General features: G+C 33.7%; 1 protein-coding gene across 2 annotated transcripts; it reads right to left on the reverse strand.

Annotated features, from left to right (window-relative positions):
* Positions 1–246: 246 nt before the first annotated feature.
* On the reverse strand, positions 247–14,342 carry LOC129917216 (zinc metalloproteinase nas-4). 2 transcript variants are annotated; one of them, XM_055997614.1, is made up of 3 exons: positions 14,194–14,342; positions 649–1,424; positions 247–506 (listed from the first exon to the last, which is right to left on the reverse strand). In XM_055997614.1, exons 1-3 carry the CDS (start codon positions 14,195–14,197, stop codon positions 252–254), a joined length of 1,035 nt encoding a protein of 344 aa, XP_055853589.1. In that variant the 5' UTR covers positions 14,198–14,342; the 3' UTR covers positions 247–251. The 2 variants fall into 2 exon arrangements, with proteins under 2 accessions (XP_055853589.1, XP_055853588.1); XM_055997613.1 differs by lacking the exon at positions 14,194–14,342 and having other exon boundaries at positions 649–1,637.
* Between the last annotated feature and the right edge of the window lie 231 nt (positions 14,343–14,573).

Here is a 14,573-nt window from a genome sequence, read left to right on the forward strand (position 1 = left end):
AATTGAATATTTTTACAATCCCGATTTTTTTTATAAAATTATATTATATGTAAACAACTTCCATAAATTATTTCTTCATTATAATTTTAGAAAAAAATCCTATGATGTCCTACTTTTTTAAAGTAAATAAAATATCAATTTGGATAATTTTGTTATGCAGTTTATTTAAAATTAAAAATTTCTCTCCACCACTATTTTTATAACTAAATGAACATGAAAATGTAATAAATATTAAATGAAACTCGTGTTGTTCATTCTCTTAATTCTTGAGACTTCTCAGTAGATGATTCTTCAGCCAATCCCAAACCAGAAATAAGTCCTCCCAAAAAGCTATTTATAATATTAGCATCCGGTCCTTGTTGTCCATTATTAGAATTGGTACCACTTGGTCTACCCCCTGAAGCACCAACCGAATTCGATCCAATATTACAATTGTACATTGCATTCAGTTTTTGCACATCCATTGGAGAGAAACCATCTCGTTGGCCCAATTTCACTCCTTGTCTCTGAAATGAAAGCAAAAAACATTTGATTTATTTCCAAGATTATGCGTCCTGTCGTAATGCATCATAAGCAAATATTAAAACCCCTAAACCAAATCGGCTTGATAAACCTTTTGATAGCGCGTCACACATATTTCATACATACCTTTGGTACAATTGTAGGATTCCTATTCGTAGAAAAAGCATTCGATGAGTAATGCATTACACTACCATAATCATATGGCACACCAAAGCCAGTTGTTTTGTCTGCAGAAGCTTTATCAAAGTTCGAAACTGCCGATGGCTGAATATTCTCAAACAAAATCGTAACATAACTATCTCGTTCGTTGCGATTTTGCTCGTGCAGGAAACCAACCGCATGCATCAGCTCGTGCATTGGAGTTCCCGGCTTTGTCAGACAACCAGGTGCCTGCAGATTAACTTCCTGCTTGCCACCAATGCGTCCAACCGACGACCAACAGCCCGAACTTCCGCTAACAATCGATATGTAGTCGGTTTGGGCCATTCGTGGAACGAATTTAATGCAAGTCTTGCTGTGGAATTCGGTGATGGCCTGCTCGATAAGGGCCATCTCACGAGCATTGAAATTTCCTCGGATCTCGAAGGGAATGATGCCGTTTGGCCATCTGGAAGTTGCTGCCCTTAGCCCGTTGCGTCCCATCTGCTGAGGGATCAGAATGTCACCCTCGACATAGGAACCCAGCTCTTCGGGATTGGTGTTGGATTCTGTGGTGTATTCGGCTACTGCTTTGCCGGTTCCATCGATATCAGGTTGGCCGTAGAGTGCAGCTCCATATTGGCTGAGGTCGATGTAATCCGTTGGTATCGATGAGTCGATGGTGTTCTCTTCGTCAATTGAATTATTTGCCATTTCGAAGATTTCATTTTCCTCAATGGGATGGCTGTTAGCACATATGGCTACTGTGGCAAGGAACAAAAAGCAAATCATCATGATTGAACTTTGGAAAAGGGTTTTTTGAAGTGGTTGTTTGATGGAGATGGAGGAGGAAGTGCTTTTCACTTTGAAACTTGTTTGACTGTGATTTAATGAAGAAAATGTTTCATTTTTATAGGAACGAGTTTATTTTTGAGCTTCGTCATGGTGGAGTAGAATTTCGCATATTTGCAAGTCCATGAAAACCTTATCGGTCAAAATTTTAAATTTACAAAAAAAAAAATAAAAATATGTACACAATGCATGAGAATTTTTGCGTGCCCATAATTCACTGATAAAACAATTTTGGCTTAGCAATGAGGCAGGTGTTTAGATATGTTCACTCCAAATTGTTTTATGTCGTATTAATAAACCCTGAAGATAAGAGTTTAATGATATTTCACAAAACTTATTTTTTGTGAACTTAAAAAAAAAAATAAAACAAATTTAGATAAGATGCTTGCAAAGGTTAATATTTATTTCATTATAGTTTTTTTGAACTATTTCGATTGTTGTTTTGATTTTTTTTTGTTGAATTTTTTGTAGAAGCCTTTTTATCAGTTTATGAAAACTTGACTTATGCATTATTTCAAGAAGTGGTGCTATTGAATTCAAGGAAAGTCTAGAATATTCTTATCATAAAAAAATCAAACCTCCATCCTTGTTCTGCAAGTATCGCATTGCCGTTATAAATTTTGGATCATTACTTGTAAAATCAAAAAAAAATCATTAAAATTCATAATTTATAAATCTAAAAATTATGTTTTTCAAATAAATTTCTTGGCCACCACAAAAAAGTGACGCCATTTTCTAACGTTACACTCTGGCACTTTCGCAGTGCGGCAAAAAATTTCAATTAAAAATTAAAAACAAACTATTAGAGATACAAAAATCTTCTATAGCTTATTTGAAAGATAATAACCTAAAGCTTACTCCAAATGAAGGATTTTTAAAAATTCCGTCATTTAATAGGGTAAAACGGAAAGATACAATTTGGGCTAAGATCTAAACGCGAAGTTGTAGATAGTTGATTTTTTTGTTATAGAAAGATGAGACTAATTTAAAAATAACTGCATTTAAGAAAAAATTCAAAAAAATGTTTAAACTAAGCTATAACGTTTTGTTTGAACGTTGAACACGTGTTGGGGCTATGACAAAATGATGATTTTGGGTAGGGAAATTATTTTTTGACAATTCTAAAGGTGCCAGGTGAAAGGTGAGGGGAACAAAATTAGGCGTCTAGTACGGATTTTTTTCCAACACTCTGCGTTTCGAAATATGAATTTTTGAAAAACACCTTGTTTTTTAGGGGTATTTTTCGGTAGTTTTTGATTTTAAGCATTTTTTTTTTTTTTGGAGCGTTCAACAAAAATTGAAGTGATTGATTGATTTTTCACTGAATTACGGAAGAAACAAGTTTTTAAAAAACAGTTTTTTTGACCGTTGATCATGAAGTACCGTAATCTCAGTCTGGAATTTCGACATGGTTGACTTTAAAAAAAACTCTTACTCCTCTTGTAGGCATCTCAGGAATATGATTGAAGCGTCATATGAAAGGTGAAAGCTTTCACATGGTATAATTATTTGTATAGGTTGTCATTGAAAAAAAATTGATAAAAAAGCGTGAGGACATAAAAATAAATTTTTTTTTTTGCTTTTTATAATAAAATTTGATCGAGTTAAAAAAATTCTAGCTCTTTTTGTAGATGTCTCATAGACCTGATCGATATTTTTGTTTTGTGCTTAGACAATAAGCTTTAAGATGGTATAAAATTTTGTATTGGTTGTTAGGGAAAAAAAATGGAATTAATGACGTGAGAATGTTTTTTTTTCGCTTTTTTTTTTTGATGAAAATGATTGTTTTCCATAAATTATTTTTATACTTTTAAAAAATTTATAAATTTAAAAATGGTTTTATTCTTAAGAAGAAATACTTGGCTTTTAAATTGCATAATTTTTTTTGTAAGCTTTTAAAATAAAAAAATAATATAATGAGAAAATAAAAAAGGTATTTTTTTTAGCTTTTTCTTGTAAATTATGATTGTTTGAAATAAGTTAACGCTTCAATTGACTCATTTTATCACGTAAAATCATCGTCCGTAAATCGGCTTTACAGACAACCTCTTTTTTGGATCCCATCCCATTATTCAACCCATCCCATGGTTCAAGGCATTAAATTTATTTTTTGACACGAGACCAATATTAGGTCATATACAGGGCCGGCCTCAGCCAGAGTTCAATTTAAATTAGGCCATATCGGTTATTAAAGGTAGGGCGGTAGTAGTATTTGTACTTGTTCTGATCTGTTGACAGTTGACACACAGTCTTCACATAGCCTACAGTTGCTCATCATTTTTTTTTTTTAACTTGATGAGCCAAAAATATTTTCTGCAGTGGCCATCCGTCGTATTTATGAGAAACTCGAAGGAGTTCAGTGAGATCTACTTTAAGTGAATGCCCATTTTACTATAGAGTCATGGCCCCGCGAGATGTACAGGAGCAAGTTTGGTATCAAACGAAAGGCGCGGTTAGAATCAGGCTTCGTTAAACAGGTTCAAACTGTTATTGAAAATTCTTGTACAATCTCACTCAATCAAATAATGTTGGGGACTTGTGAGGTTAGGGCATTTTTCATCTTGAGCTTAAAAAACATATAATTTATCTTATCTTTTGACATTTTTAAAATCAGCGCCTTTTTTAAAATAGGTCTTTTATGCAGCTAGGACATTTTTGCAGGTAGGGCATGTTTGAAGCTAGGTCATTTTTGAAAAAAAAACCGGGATCTTCAAATTAATTAAATAATATTTTTCAAGGTAATAAGGGTAGTGTAATTTTAAAGGTTGGGTACTAGGCACTTTTGAATTTTGGGCATTTTTATTTGAAAAATGCCTCACCTCTTGAGTAAAAATAGAAATTGAATTTTTAAAGAAAAAGATCTTGAGCGCCGCACGACCGCCGACCGTTTGCAGGAATATTCGCCGCACCCACAAATCTGCAAATCTGTTTCTTAAATATCACTGGTCAACAACATTTTTACCACAAGAACTAAGACACACTTTTCTGCAGGTTTAAAGGGTGCTTAACTCGAATCCGAAGTCAGGTTTTTGTTTCAAAAATTATCAAGTTTAATTTAATTTTATTGACAAGTTTGCATGGGTGCTCTCCAAATAAAAAAAAAAAGAGTGTGTGTACACATGTACACGCGACTGAAGTTATACTTCTCATTCAGTATATGTAAATGAATTTCATTTGATATTTTTAATTTCTATTATTAAATTAATTAATCCACACATCGTTTTTTTACATTTTTATCAAGTGAGCAATAAATTAATTCTTTCATCCTCCTTGCGTCCATGTAGTTTTCAATTTATTGTGTGAAATTTACACATGTTGTGCGGTTCAGAACGTACGGTATACGCTTAACGAAACTAAATGAATTGAGCATAAAATGTGCGATATGGTTATTTTATGAGAATTGTGTGTGCTTCAGCACTAGTAGTAGCAATATGGAACTTGCAGAGTTGCTACAAAGCTCAAAAGTGAGCTGAGCTCAGCTCACAGCTCAGCTCAAATTTTGAGCTAGCTGACTTTTGAGCTATGTACCATAGCTCAGCTCATTTGAGCTAAGTTGAAAGTCAGCTGAGCTGATGGTTGAGCTGAGCTGTTGGGTGAGCTAAAGTAAAGTGAGCTGAGCTGAGCTGTGATGGGTGAGAGGATACATTGATTTTTATTTGGAAAGTATAATGAAATATGAAGATATTTTAAACTTTTATAAAACACCATAGCTCAAGATGTTTGGTTCTAGTTATTAATGGAATTATTTTAACACATGGATATTTTTATAAATAAAACAGATAATTTTTCGTGATCTTTTTTCTTGGTTTTTTTAACCCTAGAAAGATAATCATAATAAACGTCTCAGAGACGTATGATTCTAAAAAAGATTTTTGGTCTTATGTTAACACTTTTTGTCATATTTATTTAACTCATTACTTAGATTATTTTAAAGAAGTGATATAATAAATCAAATCAATTTAACAAAAACTAAGAAATTTGAATTGAATTAGATAAAACAGTTCTTTACATACGTCTTACAGACGTAGATTATCTTTCTAGGGTTAATAGTAAATATATTTCTATTTTTTTAGTAAAATATTTCTTTTTTAATCATAAAAAAATCAGGTACAATCCGGTTTTACGACTTTTTTCAAAATTCCGAGAAAATCGCGTTTGAAAGTTGGGGTAAATTTTTTTTTCGAAAAATCCCCGAATCTTTGAACGCTCCTGGAAGCTAAACCGCTTGAGAGCAATTTTTGGGAGTGGTGCCAAATGATAGCTTGTGTCATGGGCCTACGCTTTGCACATTATCAGATTTTTAAAAAATCGCCTTCCATGTTAAACCGCCACATCATGCCTTTTTTTCAGAATCGGGCTTAACTTTTTTTTTACCTTTAAGTTCTCCTGGTTTGAGAAGTTGTACCCAAATGTAGGTTAGAGTCCCCGCTACCTTTTGGCAACAAAAAAAATTTTTTCATTTTTTTCAAAATTCCGAGATATAGGCGTTGCAAGGCTTTGATCTAGAGACAGGGGAGTGGTGCCATATGAAAGCTTATATTCTCAGCTACCCGAAAGTGGTATAATCCGGTTTTTCGATTTTTTTCAAAATTCCGAGAAAATCGTGTTTGAAAGTTGGGGTAAATTTTTTTTTTTGAAAAATCCCCGAATCTTTGAACGCTCCTGGAAGCTAAGCCGCTTGAGAGCAATTTTTGGGAGTGATGCCAAATGATAGCTTGTGTCATGGGCCTACGCTTTGCACATTGTCAGATTTTTAAAAAATCGCTTTGCATGTTAAACCGCCACATCATGCCTATTTTTTCAGAATCGGGCTTAACTTTTTTTTTACCTTTAAGTTCTCCTGGTTTGAGAACGCGTGTACCTACAGGGATGGAAGTTGTACCCAAATGTAGGTTAGAGTCCCCGCTACCTTTTGGCATCAAAAAAAATTTTTTCATTTTTTTCAAAATTCCGAGATATAGGCGTTGGAAGTTGGGGCGCTCACTTTCAGCTCAGCTCACTTTCAGCTCAGCTCAAATGAGCTAAGCTATGGTACCTAGCTCAAATTTGAGCTGAGCTGTGAGCTGAGCTGAAATGTTAGCTTTTTGCAACCCTGGCAACTTGTCACATGTAACTTGCCACATGCAACTTGCCACATGCAACTTGCCACATACAACTTGCCACATGCAACTTGCCACATGAAACATGTAACTTGCTACGTGTTGTGTGTTTTATGTTTGCCGTACTGTGGCGTACTGCATTTTTAAATACTAAAGTACTGCGTACTCTAAAGGTGAAACGACAGCCCTGCTACCCAGGGTGATCGCGTCATAATCCCTTTGACATTCTTGTCAAAAAGTAAATTTTCATACCCACCCTCCCATAAGAAGTATAACTTCAAAAATAAAATTTATTGTTTTCAAAGAAAATCTTGCCTCATACAATTCTGTGTATTTTTTATTTCAAAGCTTTTCCAATTAGAATTTCGTTAATTTCGTGGTGGTTAATAGTAACGGATTCCAAATACAAGCATTTTCTGAATATTCTGTTTTTGCTTTTGAGTCAGAACCGTTAAGAACAGATTCGTGAGAAATGTCAAATTTTTTTTGCTGTTAATTTCAGCTCTGACGTGTCACACGAATCTGCGTTCTGCCCTGTCCCATTCTAATCTAACAATGTCCTCATTGAACAGAACTAGTCTTTAGTCAATGATTGCGTGTGCTTTGTTAAACAAAATACAACAAATAAACTTCATTTGGCGTGCAGTTAACACAACCAACAACCACTATCTTAATTACAAAATCGAAAAACCTCCCACATTTCTCCATTTCAAATGTCGTGTTCCAGTTAAAATTGCCACATTTAAAAATAGCACCTCTATAAAACCTGTCCAAGCATTCAGTGTTCCCGCCCAGAGCAGCCCTTGAAGTTAAAATTGTTTTATCATCATCCCAGACGCACAAGCTCAAAAATTCGCGATTCTTATCAAATTTCATTAAATGCACACTTAAACTCCAACCATGCATTCTACGCATGCGCTCGTGGAGTTACCCACAGAAAATCGCCTCACGCAACAACTTCATAATCTATTTTGTTTACTCTTTTTCAGCTTGTGAGAGGTACTAGAAGACTATAGACTATTAATTACACCTGAAGAACACAAGAAATTAGTCATACAAATTCGGTCTTCTTCGCGCAATTATCGGATGCAGTGATGTTGCGCGTGGACTGCGGACTGGTCATAGACATATAGCTACCGCTAACAACCACCACTTCTTCCAAGAAACAAGCCATCACATAGTCGTGCGTCTTGGTCGTGTCGTTGTTGGCCGTAATAGTGTACGCACTTAGTTCACTTTGTTAGTTGTGTCCCTTCGGGCAACTGTTGAACACAGCCTCCAGCAAGGTACACCTTTAAAGTAGATACAGATTGTTCGCAACGAAATGTACCTATTTCATTTTCGCGACTTCTACGACAACGTCGACAACGGCCGACGACTCATCTTGGACACTGGATATACCTGAGCTGGAATCCGGTTCTCGGTTTTATTCGAATCTATTTTCTGACAAGTGAATAGTTTATGTATGTGGCGAGGCACTGTGAGCCTTAACCCATATTCATTGTTGTTTTACTCTGACGAGATCAACTCTTAGCTCTACTCTGGGCCTAAGAAGACCGAGATTTTTATCTTTCGGGGTGGCCAGTTAACTTTATGCGGTGTGATATTCCCTGCGTAAGCGAAACAAAAATTTGCATGATTCGTTCATTGCGGGCATAAATATGTTGAAGTAGGTAAAAGCAAAAAAAAGCATCAAATGTGATGGTAAAAATGGGGCAATGGCCCTAACACCATCGTCATCTTCAGCATCGCGTCCGTCATGGAAAAAATGTAAGCCTATTAAAAATAAATTTTAATGAAATTCTACAACAAGGTGTTGCACATTAATGAGCTTGAATTTTATTGCAATAAAAATAGCCATTTACCAATACACTCTCTTAACCAATCAAGAGTAGTTCCGTTTTTAGCGGATTTATATACTGACGACCAACTCAACCCTATAACTTTTTTTTTAGAAATCTGAGATGTTCAATATGAAGACCCACAGAGGCAACTTAACTATATGCGATGACTTCAAAGTTGCCAGGACGATGTTATAAATCGTATTTATCGTTTTGCTCAAGTCATAAAATATCTTGGACATTCAAATGAAAACTGACTGGTATCGGCTTCTTTTAAATTTCATCCAGCATCTGGGTAGGAATATTTACTGACATTTTTCTGGAAAAAAAAGTGGGGAAGAGACAAATTGATTTTCTAGGTGCTAACGTAACACACCATTGAGTTGTTAACATTAACAACGTGTTTTTTTTTAAGATAAAGATCCTTCTGGTTAGAAAATCAACTCATCGCGAGGAGATTAAAAGAAGTTTAGATTTCAGTGCTATAATTTAAAATAGAATCATTGCACAGTGGTTACGGATACATTTAAGGAAAACTGGTTATTCATTTTAAGTATAATCTGAACTTGTCTATCTCTAATTTGTTAAAAACAGTCCAAAGTGAATTGATAAAAGAGATTAAATGATAATCACTAGTTTACTGTTTCGGAACGTGTTAGGCTCGTTAATAGACTAATTTATTGTAGAACAATTTAGAAAAATGATTTAAGGCTAACTTCTAAACTAAGGTCACTAAATGTTGTCTTTTGACCCTTTTGTTCGCTGCACAAAATAAAAATTTTCAAAAATGTCATTTGATCCATTCTTATTCTCAACGCTTCGATTAGTAACTTGTGAACAATCCTCGTCAAGGTTTAGCTCGTCAAAGAATGTACGCCTCATAGGGTTTCCAGCCAGCGAAGAGATTTAGATATGACAGTTAAAAGATAAACTTCCACAATCCGATAATAATGGATTCTGGGGTCGAACTACGGCATACGTTCGTAATCGTGTGCCGTAATTCGACCCCTGGATAATTTACTTATCTAAAATTCAAAATTGGCTTTTTTTAGCCAATTAAGAAAAATTTTCCAAAAAAAAAAACATATTTTTAAATATTATTTTTGTTGAAAAATAATTTTTTTTGAAAACTGACTTTGATTGATATTTTTTATTAATGTTAAACTACCGATCTTTGTCTTGAAAATTTGTTTAAGGTTTTATATATGTATAAAAAACTTTTTTTAAAAGTTTTTACTCTAAAAATTCTTTGATGTTCAAGAAATTAAATGTCATATTATTGATCAAGGTAGAAGAACTATTTTAAAAAATGTTTTTTACGCTTTTTAAAACAAATCTTACATTGTTTTTTTTTATATATAGTATTTACTAAATTTCTTTTAAAATAAAAATAAAATTATTCTTTAATAAATTTTTAATAAGAAACTGAAATATTCTTAGAACGAGTAACTTTTTGTTTTCCGAAAATTTGTGTCTTAAAATTTATTTCTTCAAAAAAAATCATCGTTATTAATTTTGAAATGAAAGTTTCTATCTTCCCGAAAAGGTATCCCGCGTTTTTGATATTTCTGTGTTTTTTTTTTTATTAAAAAAGGCCGCCCTTAATTTTTTTCTAAAGGTTCATATTTGGGTATAGTCTAAGGATGCGCTTTGACGTGTTTTTTCAGTGTTCATTAACAAAGTATTTTCTTGAAACACTCTTATAACATACCATTTTTAAACCTTGTAACAGTCAAAATTGCGAGAATAACTTTTTTTCACACATTCCATCAGTCTGGTTGTCTCGATTTGTTTCAAAATTTTGTGTGTTTGACCAAAACACTATTCCACAAAATTGCGTTTTTCAAAAATTATCTTGGTAAAAATAGTGTTTTTCAAAATTCTGTATTTTGAAATGCTGCACAGAGAAAAAAAAGTGAATTTCATTTAATTTTACTAAGAATTTTGATCTCAAAAACAAGGACTAAAATTGAAAAGATTCCGTTTTAATTCTATTTGCACATACGTTTTAATATTAAAAGATTTTCTGAAAAAAAAATGATAGATATCATTTAATAATAATTATGTGGAAATCATCTTAATATGTATTTGGTAATTGAAACAACTTAAATACCTAAATTTTTAATTTTTATGAAACTTCAGCTTTAGTTGCAGTTTATTATACCAATTTTCAACAGCGAGATAGCCTGATGGCCTAGTGGTCAAAGTCCCAAGGTTGTAGGATCGATCCCCAGTGGCTAAAATTAAGTGGATTTAATTTAAATTAGCACATTCAAGAAATTATGAAGCTTTGTTGGTTTAATTTAAGACGGAAGTCATCTAGGCAAAAAAAATATGCTGAAACCAGCTAAATTTAATACAGAATCCACTTGTTTTTTGTGGCCTTTTTTCTCCAAGGATGAAAGTGCGTACATTATGAAAACGATTTTTCAGCCTATTTTTCTACAGCATTTTAAAACACAGAATTATATTTTTTTTTCAACTTCTAGGTATCAAACCAATTTTTTCCTTATCTCTTATCTCCTTAGTATGGTCACTAGTGTACAAAAAAAAAAGAGTGTGTGTACACATGTACACGCGACTGAAGTTATACTTCTCATTCAGTATATGTAAATGAATTTCATTTGATATTTTTAATTTCTATTATTAAATTAATTAATCCACACATCGTTTTTTTACATTTTTATCAAGTGAACAATAAATTAATTCTTTCATCCTCCTTGCGTCCATGTAGTTTTCAATTTATTCTGTGAAATTTACACATGTTGTGCGGTTCAGAACGTACGGTATACGCTTAACGAAACTAAATGAATTGAGCATAAAATGTGCGATATGGTTATTTTATGAGAATTGTGTGTGCTTCAGCACTAGTAGTAGCAATATGGAACTTGCAGAGTTGCTACAAAGCTCAAAAGTGAGCTGAGCTTAGCTCACAGCTCAGCACAAATTTTGAGCTAGCTGACTTTTGAGCTATGTACCATAGCTCAGCTCATTTGAGCTGAGCTGAAAGTCAGCTGAGCTGATGGTTGAGCTGAGCTGTTGGGTGAGCTAAAGTAAAGTGAGCTGAGCTGAGCTGTGATGGGTGAGAGGATACATTGATTTTTATTTGGAAAGTATAATGAAATATGAAGATATTTTAACCCTTAACTATAGTGGTGAAAATTTGTGGTGTTTTTAAATGATAAAATAAAATACAAAATTGATTTTTTTTATAAATTTTTTTTTAAGCATTAAAAGATAACAATTTTAGAAGAAGTAAAAAAAAAAAAAAAAAGAGAAAATTAATTTTCAACGGTTTTTATTAACTTTTTAAAAGTAGACGTGGGTCCCCTGGACCCACCACTATAGTTAAGGGTTAAACTTTTATAAAACACCATAGCTCAAGATGTTTGGTTCTAGTTATTAATGGAATTATTTTAACACATGGATATTTTTATAAATAAAACAGATAATTTTTCGTGATCTTTCTCTTGGTTTTTTTAACCCTAGAAAGATAATCATAATATACGTCTCAGAGACGTATGATTCTAAAAAAGATTTTTGGTCTTATGTTAACACTTTTTGTCATATTTATTTAACTCATTACTTAGATTATTTTAAAGAAGTGATATAATAAATCAAATCAATTTAACAAAAACCCAGAAATTTGAATTGAATTAGATAAAACAGTTCTTTACACGCCATACGTCTTACAGACGTAGATTATCTTTCTAGGGTTAATAGTAAATATATTTCTATTTTTTTAGTAAAATATTTCTTTTTTAATCATAAAAAAAATCAGGTTCAATCCGGTTTTACGACTTTTTTCAAAATTCCGAGAAAATCGCGTTTGAAAGTTGGGGTAAATTTTTTTTTCGAAAAATCCCCGAATCTTTGAACGCTCCTGGAAGCTAAACCGCTTGAGAGCAATTTTTGGGAGTGGTGCCAAATGATAGCTTGTGTCATGGGCCTACGCTTTGCACATTATCAGATTTTTAAAAAATCGCCTTCCATGTTAAACCGCCACATCATGCCTTTTTTTTCAGAATCGGGCTTAACTTTTTTTTTACCTTTAAGTTCTCCTGGTTTGAGAACGCGTGTACCTACAGGGATGGAAGTTGTACCCAAATGTAGGTTAGATTCCCCGCTACCTTTTGGCATCAAACAAATTTTTTTTCATTTTTTTCAAAATTCCGAGATATAGGCGTTGGAAGGCTTTGATCTAGAGACAGGGGAGTGGTGCCATATGAAAGCTTATATTCTCAGCTACCCGAAAGTGGTATAATCCGGTTTTTCGATTTTTTTCAAAATTCCGAGAAAATCGTGTTTGAAAGTTGGGGTAAATTTTTTTTTCGAAAAATCCCCGAATCTTTGAACGCTCCTGGAAGCTAAGCCGCTTGAGAGCAATTTTTGGGAGTGATGCCAAATGATAGCTTGTGTCATGGGCCTACGCTTTGCACATTGTCAGATTTTTAAAAAATCGCTTTGCATGTTAAACCGCCACATCATGCCTATTTTTTCAGAATCGGGCTTAACTTTTTTTTTACCTTTAAGTTCTCCTGGTTTGAGAACGCGTGTACCTACAGGGATGGAAGTTGTACCCAAATGTAGGTTAGAGTCCCCGCTACCTTTTGGCATCAAAAAAATTTTTTTCATTTTTTTCAAAATTCCGAGATATAGGCGTTGGAAGTTGGGGCGCTCACTTTCAGCTCAGCTCACTTTCAGCTCACTTTCAGCTCACTTTCAGCTCAGCTCAAATGAGCTAAGCTATGGTACCTAGCTCAAATTTGAGCTGAGCTGTGAGCTGAGCTGAAATGTTAGCTTTTTGCAACCCTGGCAACTTGCCACATGTAACTTGCCACATGCAACTTGCCACACGCAATTTGCCACATGCAACTTGCCACACGCAACTTGCCACATACAACTTGCCACATGCAACTTGCCACATGCAACTTGCCACATACAACTTGCCACATGCAACTTGCCACATGAAACATGTAACTTGCTACGTGTTGTGTGTTTTATGTGTGCCGTACTGTGGCGTACTGCATTTTTAAATACTAAAGTACTGCGTACTCTAAAGGTGAAACGACAGCCCTGCTACCCAGGGTGATCGCGTCATAATCCCTTTGACATTCTTGTCAAAAAGTAAATTTTCATACCCACCCTCCCATAAGAAGTATAACTTCAAAAAATTGTAGTGTGGAAATCGATAAGGAAAGGTCTACAGTTTTTTTTCCGCATCTGCGGTCTTGACGCAACCTCTCTAACTGTACCTAGTGATAAATTACCCAATCTTAAAAACTTTAATATAAACCAAAGTGCAACGCTACCATCCAGATTAATAATGGAAAAAAATCCTTAAAAATCAAAGAAATTTTATTCATCCCCATGAATGGGAAAAATTTATTTCAATGAGAAAACCACACAGGTGTCAACTATAATTTAAAAAACTAATGAATTCATAAATTAAATCCCTCTTTCAAGTGCGTTATGATGATGGAACGAAATCTTTTGTTCAAAACTTAAGCTCAAGGTCACTAACCCTAAAATTCCTTGCACGTTTCGAGTGCAAGTTATGGCAATACGTCAAGATATCAAACTTCAGAAAAGTAGTTTGCTTGCTTCTCTTCTCAGCAATTTATCACTCGAAATAAAAGGAAGTTTATGGATATTCGATTTCGTTTTGTTTGTATGCAGTGTGTAACAATTCTTCAAAGATGATTCATCAAAATAACAGAATTCACAATTGAGGTACTTACACATATATGTATTTGTCGATTTGTACGTCTGTCCAAGAGTCAATAAATCACAAGTACTTTGCCATCTTGAGCAGAAAAGATAAAGAATGTTAGAGTTGGTAGAAAAGTGGAAAATTCATATTCGCTTAGGGACAATAAAATTTGATTTCAAAAAGTTGCAACTGAAGTTCACAAAGAAATGTAGTAAGAAACAAAATGAAAAATAAACCAACCTATTTTTATTCACCTTTTAGTTATAATAAAAATTAGATTAAATTCAAATTTCTTTCTTCTTTAAAAAAAATTACTATGCATTTAGAATTATTATTGTCAGCTTTTTCGTCACCCGTTCTTTTGAATTTCTTTGATCAAACTTTACAATAAATTTAAATAACAGTACG

The sequence above is a fragment of the Episyrphus balteatus genome, chromosome 3 (genome assembly GCF_945859705.1).
Source record: "Episyrphus balteatus chromosome 3, idEpiBalt1.1, whole genome shotgun sequence".
Lineage (NCBI taxonomy): Eukaryota > Metazoa > Arthropoda > Insecta > Diptera > Syrphidae > Episyrphus > Episyrphus balteatus.